At 41.3% G+C, this 18,066-nt stretch overlaps 1 protein-coding gene across 6 annotated transcripts in view; it reads right to left on the bottom strand.

Annotated features, from left to right (window-relative positions):
• Window positions 1-1,303: 1,303 nt before the first annotated feature.
• SLC8A1 (solute carrier family 8 member A1) overlaps window positions 1,304-18,066 on the bottom strand; it is a 718,740-nt gene continuing 701,977 nt past the window's right edge. For 3 of the 6 annotated variants that reach the window (XM_077282897.1, XM_077282895.1, XM_077282896.1), the window contains one exon: window positions 1,304-6,009. In XM_077282897.1, the coding sequence (XP_077139012.1) occupies window positions 5,633-6,009 (377 nt within the window). In that variant the 3' untranslated portion in view covers window positions 1,304-5,632. The remainder of the gene's footprint in view (window positions 6,010-18,066) is intronic. The other 3 variants (XM_077282894.1, XM_077282899.1, XM_077282898.1) reach the window with 1 other exon arrangement.

The raw sequence follows: 18,066 nt of genomic DNA, 5'->3' as shown, positions 1-18,066 counted from the left end.
GTTTTTCCTTTGCAAAGTGGCTCCCTAGTCATCTGTGGTATGGCAAACTTCAACATGGCTTTATCCAAGTGGTTTCGTGCAGAGACAGGGGACCGTGAATGATGCTGTGTCCCCTTTATTCTCAGGATCGTGGGGGTACCAGAGGTTGGAACCACAACAATTGTAGAGTGATGGTATAATTTAGCAATATATATTCACTTATATATGAATACCACTTAAAATAATATATTTTATACCCTTTAAGCTGTAATATTTTTCATTTTATATAACAAAATACCCATCATATTTTTGAAGAATTTTGTACTTTAATTGTACAATTTTTGTTTTAATTTTATTTAAACCAGAAAGGGAAAGGAGCAAAATTCCAAACTGAGATCTTATAATTCTTGGAATAGTACAATAAGCTTTTAACTGGTATGAATATGAGCCATCTGGAATTTTTCTATATTACATATATGCTGGCATAAACATATTTCTATATATGGGAATTTGGGGAATTTCTAAAACATGATCAGACTTTCTCTTTATAGCTGATCAATTCAGGGGGATCCAGTAACAGTTTAGTCAATGAAATCAAGGCAAATCAGACGATTGTTTTAAGATCCTGGAATGATAGTGCCAAAAACAGTTCTCCCACAAGCCAAAGGGCAAGAATTGGGATATGGTGATGACACTAAAGGCCCCGTCTCACATAGCGAGATCGCTAGCGAGATCGCTGCTGAGTCACTAGTTTTGTGACGCAACAGCGACCTCCATAGCGATCTCGCTATGTGTGACACGTACCAGCGATCAGGCCCCTGCTGCGAGATCGCTGGTCGTGTCGGAATGGCCTGGACCTTTTTTTGGTCGTTGAGGCCCCGCTGACATCGCTGAATCGGTGTGTGTGACACCGATCCAGCGATGTCTTCACTGGTTACCAGGGTAAACATCGGGTTACTAAGCGCAGGGCCGCGCTTAGTAACCCGATGTTTACCCTGGTTACCAGCGTAAATGTAAAAAAAAAAAAACAGTACATACTCGCCTTTCGGTGTCCAGGTCCCTGGCCGTCTGCTTCCTGCTCTCACTGACTGCCGGCCGTACAGTAAGAAGTGAGAGCACAGCAGTGACGTCACCGCTGCGCTCTGCTCTCACAGTACGGCGGCTCAGTCAGTCAGAGCAGGAAGCAGACGGCAAGGGACCTGGACACCGAAAGGCGAGTATGTACTGTTTGTTTTTTTTGGTAACCAGGGTAAACGTCGGGTTACTAAGCGCGGCCCTGCGCTTAGTAACCCGATGTTTACCCTGGTTACCCGGGTGCTGCAGGGGGACTTCGGCATCGTTGAAGACAGTTTCAACGATGCCGAAGTCGTTCCCCTGATCGTTGGTCGCTGGAGAGCGGTCTGTGTGACAGCTCCCCAGCGACCACACAGCGACTTACCAACGATCACGGCCAGGTCATATCGCTGGTCGTGATCGTTGGTAAATCGCTTAGTGAGACGGGGCCTTTAAGCCCAGTCCCGATAACATCTAGGATCTACCTATGATGTAACAGTTGTCGATCATGGCTAAGGCTAAGGAAGTCAGCACCAGGAAGAGGGCATCAATTTACGATTTAACTTTTCTGGAAATTTCCCGAGTCAATAAATAATACAAACAAATCATTTTTTAAGTTTTAGCCAAAATAACATACTAAAAAGTTAAACCATAAATTTTCAAATTAACATAACATACTCCTGAAAATGTGTACAACATGTGTACCTATTGCTTAGTCACAAGGCATCTTTCCAATGGATTATATGCTGTGTAAAATAATCTGTGCAAAATGATTTGCCAAGTAACACTATAAAGAGAAAATACATTCTACATTTTTGCCTAGAAAGCGCTTTGATTATGAAATTCCACTCCATCAACAATCATTACATTTTGTCTGTTGAATTCTTTTTGTTTCCGTGATTTATCTAATTTGAGATAATAACATTTTCTTTTTCTTAAATCATTCAGTGTCAAAACTACAAATGATGTTTTATCCTAAAAGATAGCATGACATAGCATTATCTTTATAGCAGGCTCTGATAAGACCTCTTATGGGAACCAGAATTCAGCTTTTTTTTATAAACATTTTTAACTCAAGTTTGACAATGAAAGCAGCGATCAACTTGGTCAGACTGATTGCTGTTGGTGAGACCCTACCGGTGCTTCTCACAAAATTAGAATATCATCAAAAAGTTAATTTATTTCAGCTCTTCAATGCAAAAAGTGAAACTCATATTATATAGAGTCATTACAAACAGAGTGATCTATTTCAAGTGTTTATTTCTGTTAATGTTGATGATTATGGCTTACAGCCAATGAAAACCCAAAAGTCATTATCTCACAAAATTAGAAGAATTAACAAAAAACACCTGCAAAAACTTCCTAAGAGTTTAAAAAGGTCCTTAAGTCTGTTTCAGTAGGCTCCACAATCATGGGGAAGACTTACTGACTTGACAGAAGTCCAGAAGGCAGGTGTTTTTGTGAGAAGCACCTGTAGGTTCGTATGTGTAAGTGCTCATACATGAGGCTTTTTAATATTCACTGTATTGGCGCTAAATTGAACCTTATTTTTTTATAGTTTTAAAAATTTTGTGTAACAAGTAGTGATGAGCAAGTAGACTTGTTACTCGGGTTTCCCTGAGCATGCTCGGGTGGTCTCCGAGTATTTTGGCGTGCTCGGAGATTTAGTTTTCGTCGCCACAGCTGCATGATTTGTGACTGCTAGACAGTCTGAAAAACATGTGGGGGTTGCCTGTTTGTTAGGGAATTCCCACATGTATTCAGCCTGTCTAGCAGCCGCAAATCATGCAGCTGCGGCGACGAAAGCGAAATCTCCGAGCACGCCAAAATACGCGGATATCACCCGAGCATGCTCGGGGAAACCCGGGTAATGAGTATACTCGCTCATTACTAGTAACAAGCTGCCATGGACAGATTTCTATTTTTTGTAAGGGAAACAGAATTTTACACCAGTACCATTTGTTATAGAAATCTAGCAGAATGGAAAATGAGCTGTAGTCACATAAAGCTGCATTTCAATTTTTGTGTTCAATGTTTGCCAAGATGTAAGTTTTCAACCAGAAAAAAATTGGGGATTTTCATCTCAATTGTAGTACATATAGCATCCGATTTTATACATTAGCAGTTATTAAAATTTACAGGACCAAATACCTTTTCATATGTTAAAGAATCGCACTCTATATGTGAAAATTGGATGCTATACATATGATACGTATGGAATCCAATTTTTTCCCCACCCATAGACTTGATATAAGCGAGTCTCATCCGAAATATAGAAGAAACTAGTGCGTGTTGCAATCAATTTTTTTCAACTGCAGATTCGGTTACTATACTACTATATATTACTTCCCATTATTGTTGTAGTTATTAAAGGGGTTGGACACTAGTTTTATATTGGTAGCCTATCCTTAAAATAGGTTAGCAATATTTGATGGGTGAGGGTGGTGATGGCCAGAAGTTCTTGGATGCTGCCAGAACACAACAGCTCCATCAAAATTATACTTTCTGCGGCCAGGTACAGCAGGTCTATACCCTATTTATTTCCCCTGTGTTCCGGCATCATCTGAGAACTTCCAGCCACCGGTAACAGCTGATCAGCATGTGTGCTGTGTTTTGTACCCCAACCGATCAGACTCTGATGCCATAGCCCAAGGGTAGGCCATCAATAAAAAAGTAGTGGCCATCATCAAAAATCATCATCTATCTTTAGAATTGACTTCATCTGTCACAGTCTCTATGAAGAGCTCCAGGTTGGCACAGTTATTAACTATTACATCATATTACTCAGGTAGGCATGGTATGGTCTATGTGTACGAAGAGTATCTGTGTGGCCACAAGAGCATTTCAAGGTGTAAGAATAATAATGCATGCTAATTTTAAGTTTGCTGAACAGTAAGGATTTTGGAGTTTTCCTACAGAGTTCTTGCAACAGAATATAAATATGGACAGCAACTTTTTCCTTGGAAAATATCCAAAGACGACTTATCAATATTATGCTAGTAATTTGATAATGTATTTTTTGGCAACAAAGTCATACTTTTGCCGCACTTTCAAATTAACAGCAGATGGTCTTCAAAATAGGTAACTTTGTTGTATGTAAGCTGCATGATATATATATATGATATATTACAGTTACATCAAATGTAACAGATCTGATATTGAAAAACCGCCTATGTCTATAAAGAAAACTGAGACCAAAGCTGATGGCTATTTAGGACTACAGACCCACTAATTCCCTTTAGAAAGTCTATAAAAAATCCAGTTTTTACTACAAGGCAATGGCACTGCTTAAAAAAAAAATAATTGTGGAAAATGTGCTATAATAATGAAAGGTGATATGTCTAAGCTATAACCCACTAGTAGCAATCCATAGCTTCTATTAGTTACTGTAAAATATATAAATTCTAATAAATACTTCCTTAAATAATTCTTTAATTTCCTAGGCACATTTTTGGTATTTAAATATCTGCATCAGACCCATATTAAACCCTTCAATGGGCAATGCAAATAGAGAGGCTTTCACATCCTTCATTACTTCTATGCTGCCATACTGTACTGTACTTTGTACAGAACTATGCTGAGTTTACGGAGGTTGTCTATATTACCCAATACACAAAGCAACCCCTAAACCATTCAAAAGAAAAACAAGTAACGAAAAAATGGGAAAAAAAACTATCACAAAAACACATCCATGTCTTTCACATTCAATCAACATTGGTTAACGGGGATAATCGCTAAGCTACGGCATACACAAATACTTTTCATTCATGCACAACGGTACACATAGAACAAGGACATTCCAAGACATGAGCATGGTTATGGATGGATAGGTGCCCAGAAGACTCTTGCATGAATGGCTGTGGATGTGGTCTAAGTGACAGTAGACGAGTTGTCTAGACCACCATGGGGCTTCTAATAGGGTCATTTTTATGTAGGTAAAGCACGAACAGGAAAGACTCATAGTAGTTTGGTGACTTAGAACAGGGAACACATGCTAGTTACAATGCAACAGTTAGTTGGAGAGGAGAAGGCTACTTTTTTGTCTCCATTTACTCACTTCTTGTCCACACGTGAATCTACTAAAGCATGGCAAAGTCAAATGCCATTGAGTTATATTGTAGAATAAACATTTTCAACCCATCCTGTTGGCAAGCGACTTCTCCGTTTGCCACTTGGGTTAATTAACTTTTGACATTGGATAGTTGAATATCAGTAAAGTTTCTTTTGCAGGCTCTCACCCTCTCTCACTCCCCAATAACATCAACAAAAAAATAGTTACTAGTAATTCCGGCATCTTTACATTATAACAAAAAGGCCCAAATAGCATTCAGATTAGTCATTTCAAAAATAAAAGTAGTCAAACATTTATAGTACACTGTTTTAGGTACAGTTGCAAAGATGTCCCTGCATCAATGCCTAGTTCAACATGGTGCCCCAGGGTAAGAAACCTTAAATTCTTGCTCCTACCCATTAAAAGGAACGCTTCTACATGTGCATTCCATCAGCAGGTAAGTGGAAATGGCAATGTCTCTTTTTTTTCCTCGGTTCATTCTACACATATTTATATATATTTATATATTTACTATCTTGGAGTGTTTCTTTAGAAGCCTGGTATGTGGCAGTAGGCTTCCATAGATGAGAAGAAAATGTACAAGAGCCACAGGAGAGTAAAGAGGGCTGATGTAAGAAGCTTGGCAGTCCGTGGTCCACCCAGCTCACCACCAATTTCAGGCCGTCGTCTGTAGAGCAGGACACCAACGTTTATGAATGCAAAAATGGTGAAAAGAGTGACGGAGAAAGCCAACGTGCCAGGTTGGACTCTGAACACGTCTCCACGAGCTGTATGGTAAATGGCAGCAATGGACCATGCTACTCCAATCCCCAGGAAAACATTCACAGCGTTGCTACCGGTGACATTACCTATGGAGGCATCAGCATATTGATCCTGAATAGCTGCTACTTTGCTTGCAAAAGTATCTGTGGAGACAAAAGGAAACAATTTTATTAACCAACAGAACAAGACAAACAGTCTCCAATATTATCAAACTTGGTATCACAGTATCTTTCCCTGAAGTGGTCACAACATCTCGACCTTCAGTAGTTCAACCAAATAAAACTGAGATTACTTAAACATTGTAGTCTTATTCTAACAATATGATCATAATAATCATTATCGCTATAGAGTCAACATATCCTGTAGCACTTTACAATTCAGAGGGAACGTGTACCAAGAAGATAAGACATTACCGAGTAACACATAGATCAACGCATACCAAGAGGAATGAGGGCCCTGCTCAGAAGCTTACAGTCTATGAAGAAATAGGGGGACACAAAAAGTAAAACAAAAAGTGGTGCTTGTCATGTAAGATCTAGCCATCAATATAATAAAGAATAAATTTGTACAGATACAAAGTGCTACCGAGTGCGTGGAAGGGAAAAGATGGAGTATTTAGATTAATGAGGATTAGTGATGAGTGAGTGTGCTTGCTACTCGAGTTTTCCGAGCATGCTCGGGTGTTCTCCAAGTATTTTGGCCGTGCTCATAGATTATGTTTGTGTCACCGCAGCTGCATGATTTGCGGCTGCTAGACAGCTAGAATACATGTGGGGATTCCCTAACAAAGAGGCAATCCCTGCATCAGGTTGTCTAACAACTGCAAATCATGAGTACGCCCAAAATACTCAGAGAACACTCGAGCATGCTCAGAAAACTTGAGTAACAAGCACACTCGCTCATCATTAGTGAGGATCCATGATATTTGGGGATTGAGCTTCTATGTACTGAGCGGTGGTGTCCTGGCTCCATACACTATTCACTTCAGGACCCCCCAAGATCTGAGATTGATGACCTAATCCTTAGTCTTGGACCACTCCTTGAAGTGTTACTCATTATATCCAAACAAAAATGTCTGTGCAATCGCAATCCAACACAAGACCGATCCTCTTGAGGGCTTCTCTTTTTAACTGCTCTTCAATCCAACTAATAGAGTAGTATCTTATATAGAGGGTCTTCCACCACGAACTCCATAATAAGGTAGATCAACCCTATACGAGTATAATCAATGACTCATGCTCTATTCACATTGCTTAACAGCGCAGATCCATTCAGTCCCACCATCCAACACAAAAGACGCTATCACAAATCACTTAACCATCTGCTCACTCTTTCTATCCTCTTTCTCCTAGTCGCTGGAGACATCTCTCCAAACCCCGGCCCCCCATGTTATAGCCAGTCAAACCTCCCAACTGCTACACCCAGAAACCCCTCTAACCTTATTAATATTCCATGCATGCCTTCTGTCTCTTTCAATTGTGCTCTTTGGAATTCTCGCTCTGTGTGTAATAAACTCTCCTTCACCCATGATTACTTCCTTTCTAAGGCTCTTAATCTCCTGGCTCTTACTGAAACTTGGATCCAGCAGTCAGACACAACCGCTGCGGCTGCTCTTTCATATGGTGGACTACACTTTTCTCATACCCCAAGATCAGACAACAGAGCAGGTGGAGGCGTTGGTCTGCTCCTTTCACCCAAATGTACCTTCCAAGTTATCCCCCAAGTACCCTCACTTGTATTCCCTTCCTTTGAGGTCCATGCTGTCAGACTCTACGTCCCCTTCTCCATGCGAGTGGCGGTGGTGTATCGTCCTCCTGGCCCCTCTCATCAGTTCCTGGATCACTTTGCCACCTGGCTTCCACACTTTCTCTCCTGTGACACCCCCACCCTTATCATGGGTGATTTCAACATCCCCATTGCTTCTCCCCTTTCCCCGTCTGCTTCTCACCTTTTATCTCTAACCTCCTCTTTCGGCCTCTCGCAACATACTAACTCTCCAACGTATGAAGATGGAAACTCCCTTGACTTGGTCTTCTCCCGACTTTGCTCAGTGGATGATTTCACAAACACCCCTCTCCCGCTCTCTGACCACAACCTTCTTTCATTCTCTATCAAGAACTGCCATCCCGCTCAGGTCACCCCCACTTTCCACACTTATAGAAACATACAGGCCATTAACACCCAGAAACTTATGAAGAACTTGCAGTCCTCATTGGCCCCAATCTACTCCATCTCATGTCCTGATTCTGCTCTGAACCATTACAATGAAACCCTGCAAAGTGCCCTGGATGAAGCTGCTCCTCCTATACATAGAGCAACTCGACACAGACGGCGACAACCGTGGCACACGCTGCAAACACGCTTCCTGCAGCGATGCTCCAGGTGCGCTGAACGTCTGTGGAGAAAATCTAATCTACCCGAAGATTTCATCCATTATAAGTTCATGCTAAAAACATACAACTCTGCCCTTCACCTCTCCAAACAAACCTATTTCAACAACCTCATCACCTCACTGTCCAATAACCCTAAACGTCTCTTCGACACTTTCCAGTCCCTACTCAACCCAAGAGAGCAGGCCCCAACCACAGATCTCCGCGCTGACGATCTGGCCAATTACTTAAAAGAAAAAATTGACCACATTCGACAGGAAATCATCTCCCAATCTCTTCATACCAGGCACTGTCCTCCCTCCCCCACTGCATCTAGTTCACTCTCTGACTTTGAACCAGTTACTGAAGAAGAAGTAAGCAGGCTCCTTGCATCTTCTCGCCCAACCACTTGCACCAGTGACCCCATTCCGTCACATCTCCTCCAGTCCCTTTCCCCGGCTGTCACCTCTCACATAACAAAAATATTCAACCTTTCCCTCACTTCCGGTATTTTTCCCTCCTCATTTAAGCATGCCATCATACATGCATTACTTAAAAAACCCTCCCTCGACCAAACTGTGCCGCTAATTATAGACCTGTCTCTAATCTTCCCTTCATCTCTAAACTCCTGGAACGCCTGGTCCACTCCCGTCTTACCCGCTATCTCTCAGATAACTCTCTTCTCGACCCTCTTCAATCTGGCTTCCGCTCTTTACACTCTACTGAAACTGCCCTCACTAAAGTCTCTAATGACCTACTAACAGCTAAATCTATGGTCACTACTCCATGCTAATTCTATTGGATCTTTCCGCAGCATTCGACACTGTGGATCATCAGCTCCTCCTCACTATGCTCCGCTCCATCGGCATCAAGGACACCGTTCTCTCTTGGTTCTCCTCCTATCTCTCTGACTGATCCTTCACTGTATGTTTTGCTGGTTCCTCCTCCTCTCACCTTCCCCTTACTGTTGGGGTTCCTCAAGGATCAGTCCTAGGCCCACTCCTCTTCTCTTTGTATACTGCCCCTATTGGACAAACAATCAGCAGATTTGGGTTCCAGTACTATCTCTATGCTGATGACACCCAATTATACACCTCTTCTCCTGCTTTCACTCCGACCTTCTTAGAAAACACCAGTGATTGTCTTACCACTGTCTCTAACATCATGTCCTCCCTCTATCTGAAACTGAACCTGTCAAAAACTGAACTCCTCGTGTTCTCTCCCTCTACTAACCTACCTTTGCCTGACATTGCCATCTCCGTGTGCGGTTCAATCATTACTCCAAAGCAACATGCCCGCTGCCCTGGGGTCATCCTTGATTCCGAGCTTTCATTCACCCCCCACATCCGATCACTGGCTCGCTCTTCTTATCTGCATCTCAAAAACATTTCTAGAATTCGCCCTTTTCTTACTTTCGACTCTGCAAAAACTCTTACTGTTTCTCTTATTCATTCCCGTCTGGACTATTGTAACTCTCTACTAATCGGCCTCCCTCTTACCAAACTCTCCCCGCTCCAATCTGTCCTGAATGCTGCTGCCAGGAACATATTCCTCACCAACCGTTACACCGATGCCTCTACCTTGTGCCAGTCATTACACTGGCTACCCATCCACTCCAGAATCCAGTACAAAACTACTACCCTCATCCACAAAGCACTCCATGGCTCAGCACCACCCTACATCTCCTCTCTGATCTCAGTCTACCACCCTACCCGTGCCCTCCGCTCCGCTAATGACCTCAGGTTAGCATCCTCAATAATCAGAACCTCCCACTCCCGTCTCCAAGACTTTACACGTGTTGCGCCGATTCTTTGGAATGCACTACCTAGGCTAATACGATTAATCCCCAATCCCCACAGTTTTAAGCGTGCCCTAAAAACGCATTTGTTCAGACTGGCCTACCGCATCAACGCATTAACCTAACTATCCCTGTGTGGCCTATTAAAAATAGAAAAAAAAACAAAAACACATAATCAGGTTCCTTGCATCGTGTTCTCATACACTTTATGCAGTTAATAGCCCTCTGTGTCTGTACTGCTACATACTTAGGCAGTTAACAGGTTCATGCAGCTTTACATGAACACCTGAGCCTTACACTATGGCTGGTCCAAATAACTAAAGCAATTGTTACCATCCACCTCTCGTGTCTCCCCTTTTCCTCATAGATTGTAAGCTTGCGAGCAGGGCCCTCATTCCTTCTGGTATCTATTTTGAACTGTGATTTCTGTTATGCTGTAATGTCTATTGTCTGTACAAGTCCCCTCTATAAGTTGTAAAGCGCTGCGGAATATGTTGGCGCTATATAAATAAAAATTATTATTATTATATTATAATGATCAAAAATATATTCAGTAAATTAAAGTTTTGTGATTTTTCTTTATGATTTTAAATTCTCATATGAAGAACACGGTAAATGTTCTATAGTTTTGTACATGCAACAATATTTGACATATTCCAATATCATAAAACAATGCATTATTTCCATGCACATTGACAATCTAGCACATATTTTCTAAATGGAAAAACATCCTAATGTGCATTATGTCCCACACTGTCTCCGTTAGCATTGGGAATGTACAAATGAGAGTTTATATGTCGCTAGTGACCTAGCAATAAACTTCCCTACAGGTTCATCTTGGTGCTATCGAAATAGGAAACTGTATAATTTGTGATGTTTATTTCATGGGCATCACGCTGCTTTCCAGGGCATAACCAGACTGAAATATGTATTTTCTTTAGCATGGGCTCATCTGCTGTTTCGCCTGATTTAATCCACTTGCCGGCCACTGCATTTTCCACTTATTTGCACTAAATTGCATCCAATGTGAAATAAATGCCTATGATAAAACAGCCATTTTACAAATGTTGCTCTTTTGTTACCCATCCAGACTAGATGTGAATGAACCTTTTATGTTCTCTCTGCCTTTCCTTTGACTCATCGAAGCTTTGTCGCTCTTGCAGAGATGCATTTTACATAAAGGCTTTTTGTAAATTCCCTTTTTATTTTGTTCAGACATAATAAAAGCGTTAGGTAGGAAGAAAGAAAATTAGCATGTGGGATACATATCTGTTCAATAATGATAGAGAATGGTATGACATGCGGTAATGCCAAATGCAAGGAGTTTATTCTATCCCAACAAACAGAACTGAGAAAGATGTGGTCCATTAGTTCCTCAAATTAAGAAGTACACAAAAAAGTAGATATTAACATAGGAGGTGGAAAATGTGAAGAGCAAAGATAGATAGATAGATAGATAGATAGATAGATAGATAGATAGATAGATAGATAGATAGTGAGAAAAAGGAAGGCAATACTCCATAGACTTGTAGTGAAAAAATGTGGATTTTATTCATACCCACATGGCGAGGTGACGTTTTGGCTCAAACTGAGCCTTTTTCAAGGCTTCAAAAAGGCTCAGTGTGAACCGAAACTTCGTCACGCCATGTGAGTCTGAATAAAATCCACATTTTTTCACTACAAGTCTATGGAGTGCTGCCTTCCTTTTTCTCATTGTCTGGATTGGGGCAAGTACTGGATGTTTTGCTGAGGAGGCCTGTGCACAGACTTATTAGCATTGTGCTGTTCCACTTTTTCTGATTGATAGATAGATAATAGATAGTTTGATAGATGATAGATAGATAATAGATAGATAGATGATAGATAGATAGATAGATAGATAAATAGATAGATAGATAGATAGATAGATAGATGGTCCCAAACTTCTTCCATTTAAGGATTATGGAGGCCACTGTGCTCTTATAAACCTTGAGTACTGCAGAAATAGTTTTGTAGCCTTGGCCAGATCTGCGCCTTGCCACAATTCTGTCTCTGAGCTCCTTGGCCAGTTCCTTTGATCTCATGATTCTCATTTGGTCTGACATGCTCTGTGAGCTGTGAGGTCTTATATAGACTGGTGTGTGCCTTTCCAAATCAAGATGGGGTGCAGAGTGTACATTAATTTGAAAAAAAAGAACTTTTTTGAATTTACCAAGTGGCTGCAATGAAAGAAAGAGTGAAAAATGTAAAGGGGTCTCAATACTTTCCGTACCCACTGTATTTACAGACATTATCATCACTGTACCAACTAGTACTCACAATCTAAGTTCCCTATCAGTTTGTGGAAGGAAACTGGAAAACCATGAGGAAACCCATGCAAACACGATGAGAATATACAAACTCCTATCTGCAATAGTTAAAGAAAAACTCCTATCAAATATTTATCTTCTTAATACATTGCAGCCATCATATTATATGTCCCTGTGTACTTACAATTACTAATTTTGCCTTTCTACCCAGATAATTCTTCTCTTTTCTCTCTTTGCTCTATGTAGAAACATGAAGCCTCTTGTCCCTGCATTTATCATTCCCCTATTCAACTCCTGATCGAGCTGCCCTACCCACCGCTGCCACTAATTTTGCAGTGACTCATGATTCATACAGGGAAAATTGACCTCCTGTTTCTACATAGAGCTTAGAAGGATTCAGCTAGTCAGTTATTAATCATGTGATGTCATAGACCTAATGGAAAACAGATGAATTAGCTGGGTTGAAGGGAAAAATGAGTAATTGTAAGTACACAGTGGAATATAATATGATGATTGGAATATATTAATAGAATAATAATTTTGATGAGTGTGCTTTTTTAACATATACCGATCTATTAAGTTCATTGAAGAAATTAAAACTAATTTTTAAAAAAATAAAACTATGCACTTTCTTTGAGCGCCTTAACTAAATAAAGAAAGACGCCCCTGGAAGAAGCAGGCGGCGAAACGTGCGTCGGGGTGAGGGGACGCCAGGACTATCCACACATTAGGTAATTATCAACCTTTATATTATACCATCTTAAACTTACTATTGTGCACTAGGGAAGGCTATTGGCGAGTATATTTGATGGAGACTATGTAGTTATTTATAGAGACAGGTCTCCTGCGTCCCTGATTGTTATTTAAACACAGGATTGTTGATATAATCTCAATTTGATACATTGAGCCTGGTCACATTTTGCAGGTATGTAGAATAGGTTTTTGTTTTTTTTGAATAGTTATAATTGCTATAAAAGTTTCAATATACATAATTATGTGTTAGATTTCAATAACATTATATACTATCAAATTGGTTGATATTAAGGAATTCTTTACATTTATCGTTGACTCTTTATTGCATGTGGGGAATTTTTCTATTAGATAATCTGGTGTCCCCTAGAAGGCATTTTGCTTTTTTATTGTTGTTTATTGTCTTTATGGCTTGAATACAAATATTGATTTTAATATATTGTGTGGGATCTTTTCCTTGTCCCATACATTTATTGATGTGGGATTATTTTGTCTCACTTTGATGAAGTGCCCTAAGTACTATTGGATGCATGTTGATTTAAATAAGGAAAGGGCCTAGGACTGTGAGGGAGGTTTTGGTTGGTGTCCTTAGGGGTTAATTAAAAGTGCTGGAAATAATGGGGCTGCAATTAAGGGTGTGGTATGAAAAAGGGCCATAAGAAGGCAAAAGAGTGCCAACGGATATTCAGACAGTTTACCTGAGTGTGAAGAGCCTACCCACTTGTTTATAGCAAGAGTTATGGTTTCTGCAAGTATGCTTTTTACTAGTTGTCACAGCTTGGCGGTTCTAGTCCATGCCCGATGAGTTTTATTTGCAAGGTTCTCTGTACAGCAGCAGTTGGCCTTTGGATTTTCTTTTGGTATAAAGCATAAAAATGGACATGGACGATGAATGATTTTTGGCAATGTATGTATTGTGTTTTTTAGTAAATAAAAGCTGTGGCCAACCCACTTAACCCAACATTTGTTTTACTTGGTATTTTATTCAAAGGTACACCTGGTAAGGTTGTGTGCTTTGTTGATAATGCCGCCCAATTATTATGGGAAAGGGTTGCTATGTTTTACACTCCTTGTAGTCTTTCAAAACTTATTTTTTTTTATTGTAACTTTTTTATTCTATTTTTACATGACAATAGGGATAGTCATGGGGTCAGATGTGCTACTTTGAACAGTAATAGGCAATTCCGGAGATATTCTTTACAAAATACAGCCAAATATTAATATAATAATAATAATAATAATTTTTATTTATATAGCGCCAACATATTCCGCAGCGCTTTACAACTTATAGAGGGGACTTGTACAGACAATAGACATTACAGCATAACAGAAATCACAGTTCAAAACAGATACCAAGAGGAGTGAGGGCCCTGCTCGCAAGCTTACAACCTATGAGGGAAAGGGAGACACGAGAGGTGGATGGTAACAATTGCTTTAGTTATTTGGACCAGCCATAGTGTAAGGCTCGGGTGTTCATGTAAAGCTGCATGAACCAGTTAACTGCCTAAGTATGTAGCAGTACAGACACAGAGTGCTATTAACTGCATAAAGTGTATGAGAACATGATGCGAGGAACCTGATTATGTGTTTTTTTTTTTTGTTTTTTTTTTAATAGGCCACACAGGGATAGTTAGGTTAATGCGTTGAGGCGGTAGGCCAGTCTGAACAAATGCGTTTTTAGGGCACGCTTAAAACTGTGGGGATTGGGGATTAATTGTATTAACCTAGGTAGTGCATTCCAAAGAATCGGCGCAGCACGTGTAAAGTCTTGGAGACGGGAGTGGGAGGTTCTGATTATTGAGGATGCTAACCTGAGGTCATTAGTGGAGCGGAGGGCACGGGTAGGGTGGTAGACTGAGACCGGAGAGGAGATGTAGGGTGGTGCTGAGCCATGGAGTGCTTTGTGGATGAGGGTAGTAGTTTTGTACTGGATTCTGGAGTGGATGGGTAGCCAGTGTAATGACTGGCACAAGGTAGAGGCATCGGTGTAACGGTTAGTGAGGAATATGATCCTGGCAGCAGCATTCAGGACAGATTGGAGCGGGGAGAGTTTGGTAAGAGGGAGGCCGATTAGTAGAGAGTTACAAAAGTCCAGACGAGAATAAGTGAGACAGTAAGAGTTTTTGCAGAGTCGAAAGTAAGAAAAGGGCGAATTCTAGAAATGTTTTTGAGATGCAGATAAGAGCGAGCCAGTGATCGGATGTGGGGGGTGAATGAAAGCTCGGAATCAAGGATGACCCCAAGACAGCGGGCATGTTGCTTTGGAGTAATGGTGGAGCCGCACACGGAGATGGCAATGTCAGGCAAAGGTAGGTTAGTAGAGGGAGAGAACACGAGGAGTTCAGTTTTTGACAGGTTCAGTTTCAGATAGAGGGAGGACATGATGTTAGAGACAGCAGTAAGACAATCACTGGTGTTTTCTAAAAAGGTCGGTGTGATAACAGGAGCAGAAGTGTATAATTGGGTGTCGTCAGCATAGAGATAGTACTGGAAACCAAATCTACTGATTGTTTGACCAATAGGGGCGGTATACAAAGAGAAGAGGAGGGGGCCTAGGACTGATCCTTGAGAAACCCCAACAGTAAGGGGAAGGTGAGAGGAGGAGGAACCAGCAAAACATACAGTGAAGAATCGGTCAGAGAGATAGGAGGAGAACCAAGAGAGAAAGGTGTCCTTGAGGCCGATGGAGCGGAGCATAGTGAGGAGGAGCTGATGATCCACAGTATCGAATGCTGCAGAGAGATCCAAGAGAATTAGCATGGAGTAGTGACCATTAGATTTAGCTGTTAGTAGGTCATTAGAGACTTTAGTGAGGGCAGTTTAAGTAGAGTGGAAAGAGCGGAAACCAGATTGAAGAGGGTCGAGAAGAGAGTTATCTGAGAGATAGCGGGTAAGACGGGAGTGGACCAGGTGTTCGAGGAGTTTAGAGATGAAGGGAAGATTAGTTTTGATCGAGGGATGGTTTTTTAAGTAATGGATGTATGATGGCATGCTTAAATAAGGAGGGAAAAATACCGGAAGTGAGGGAAAGGTTGAATATTTTTGTTAGGTGAGAGGTGACAGCCGGGGAAAGGGACTGGAGGAGATGTGACGGAATGGGGTCACTGGTGCAAGTGGTCGGGTGAGAAGATGCAAGGAGCCTGCTTACTTCTTCTTCTGTAACTGGTTCAAAGTCAGAGAGTGAACTAGATGCAGTGGGGGAGGGAGGACAGTGCATGGTATGAAGAGATTGGGAGATGATTTCCTGTCGAATGTGGTCAATTTGTTCTTTGAAGTAATTGGCCAGATCATCAGCGCGGAGATCTGTGGTTGGGGCCTGCTCTCTTGGGTCGAGTAGGGACTGGAAAGTGTCAAAGAGACGTTTAGGGTTATTTGACAGTGAGGTGATGAGGGTGTTGAAATAGGTTTGTTTGGAGAGGTGAAGGGCAGAGTTGTATGTTTTTAGCATGAACTTATAATGGATGAAATCTTCTGGTAGATTAGATTTTCTCCACAGATGTTCGGTGCACCTGGAGCACTGCTGCAGGAAACGTGTTTGCAGCGTGTGCCACGGTTGTCGCTGTCTGTGCCAAGTTGTTCTATGTATAGGAGGTGCAGCTTCATCCAGGGCACTTTGCAGGGTTTCATTGTAATGCTTCAGAGCAGAATCAGGACATGAGATGGAGGAGATTGGGGCCAATGAGGACTGCAAGTTCTTCATAAGTTTCTGGGTGTTAATGGCCTGTATGTTTCTATAAGTGTGGAAAGTGGGGGTGACCTGAGCGGGATGGCAGTTCTTGATAGAGAATGAAAGAAGGTTGTGGTCAGAGAGCGGGAGAGGGGAGTTTGTGAAATCATCCACTGAGCAAAGCCGGGAGAAGACCAAGTCAATGGAGTTCCCATCTTCATGCGTTGGAGAGTTAGTATGCTGCGAGAGGCCGAAAGAGGTTAGAGATAAAAGGTGAGAAGCAGATACAAAATTCTAGTTATGGAAGCGTGTTGTGGGCATGCTCTGTCTTCTGTGAAATGGTCACTGTGCAGGGTAGGTGAGCTCTTATCCTTACCATGAATAGTCAGTAGTGTGATTCTGTGTTACGTGGCTCCAGCTTTATTTTTTTTTTCCAAGTATCAGATAAATATATCAAAATGCACTTGCTGTGATTTCTTTCTAAAATAAATTCTCTCTTCAAGCTGTTAAATTGGTGTCCGGTGAAAACACGTTATCACCTATCCATGAGGTAGATGATAACTTCCAGATCGATGGGTGTCCCACCACTGGAATCTGCATCAATTGGAAGAATGGGTAACTTTTATCCCCAATACAAGATGGTGTAGTTGGTCAAACGCCCAATCACTGCTGAATTAACTCTCTTTGGGGATGCTGGAAAAAAAAGGCGCGACATTCGGCAGCCCCTCAGGGGATGAATGGAGAGCAAATGATCACTACCGATCCATTCTGGGGAAAATTGATTTCTCTTGGGAAAGGAGCAAAAAAGTGTAGTGCTAAGCATAGTAGGTGGAGGTTAGTAAGACAGGTGAGAGTTACTGGCAATGCTCACTCAATTTGGTTGTGCTAACTGAGACACAACACTAGGAATGATTTGTTCCATTTGCAAAGGGCTGCAGCCAACCTGGTGAGTTGTAGGAAGTTCCTCCACTGGTGGTCCAACGGAAAACAGTAATAAAAGAAAAATGAGGTATATGGTGCTTCCACCGTTTAAAGTCAAATAGGAGTAGCAATGCCATTTGTCGCCAAAGGTTTTTTTTATTTAAAAAAACAACAAAACACAACGCGTTTCGGCTGTGAACAAACTTCTTCAGGTGTCTACGGTGGAAGTCGTATATAATTGGTTTCTCTTTTGTTGCCGATCCTTTCTACCAGACAAAAGTTTTCTGTTCTGCCGACTGGTTCAGGTCCTAGCGGTCAAACACCCCCAACAATCAACAAGTTACCAAAGCTAAAATTACGGAAAAGCCAGGGCACAACCAAAGGGAATTTCATCACTTAGATTTACT

This window comes from Ranitomeya variabilis, chromosome 2 (genome assembly GCF_051348905.1).
Source record: "Ranitomeya variabilis isolate aRanVar5 chromosome 2, aRanVar5.hap1, whole genome shotgun sequence".
Classification (NCBI taxonomy): Eukaryota; Metazoa; Chordata; class Amphibia; order Anura; family Dendrobatidae; genus Ranitomeya; species Ranitomeya variabilis.
The sequence above is the reverse complement of the archived record's forward strand: the minus strand, read 5'-3'. Positions and strand labels throughout refer to the sequence as shown.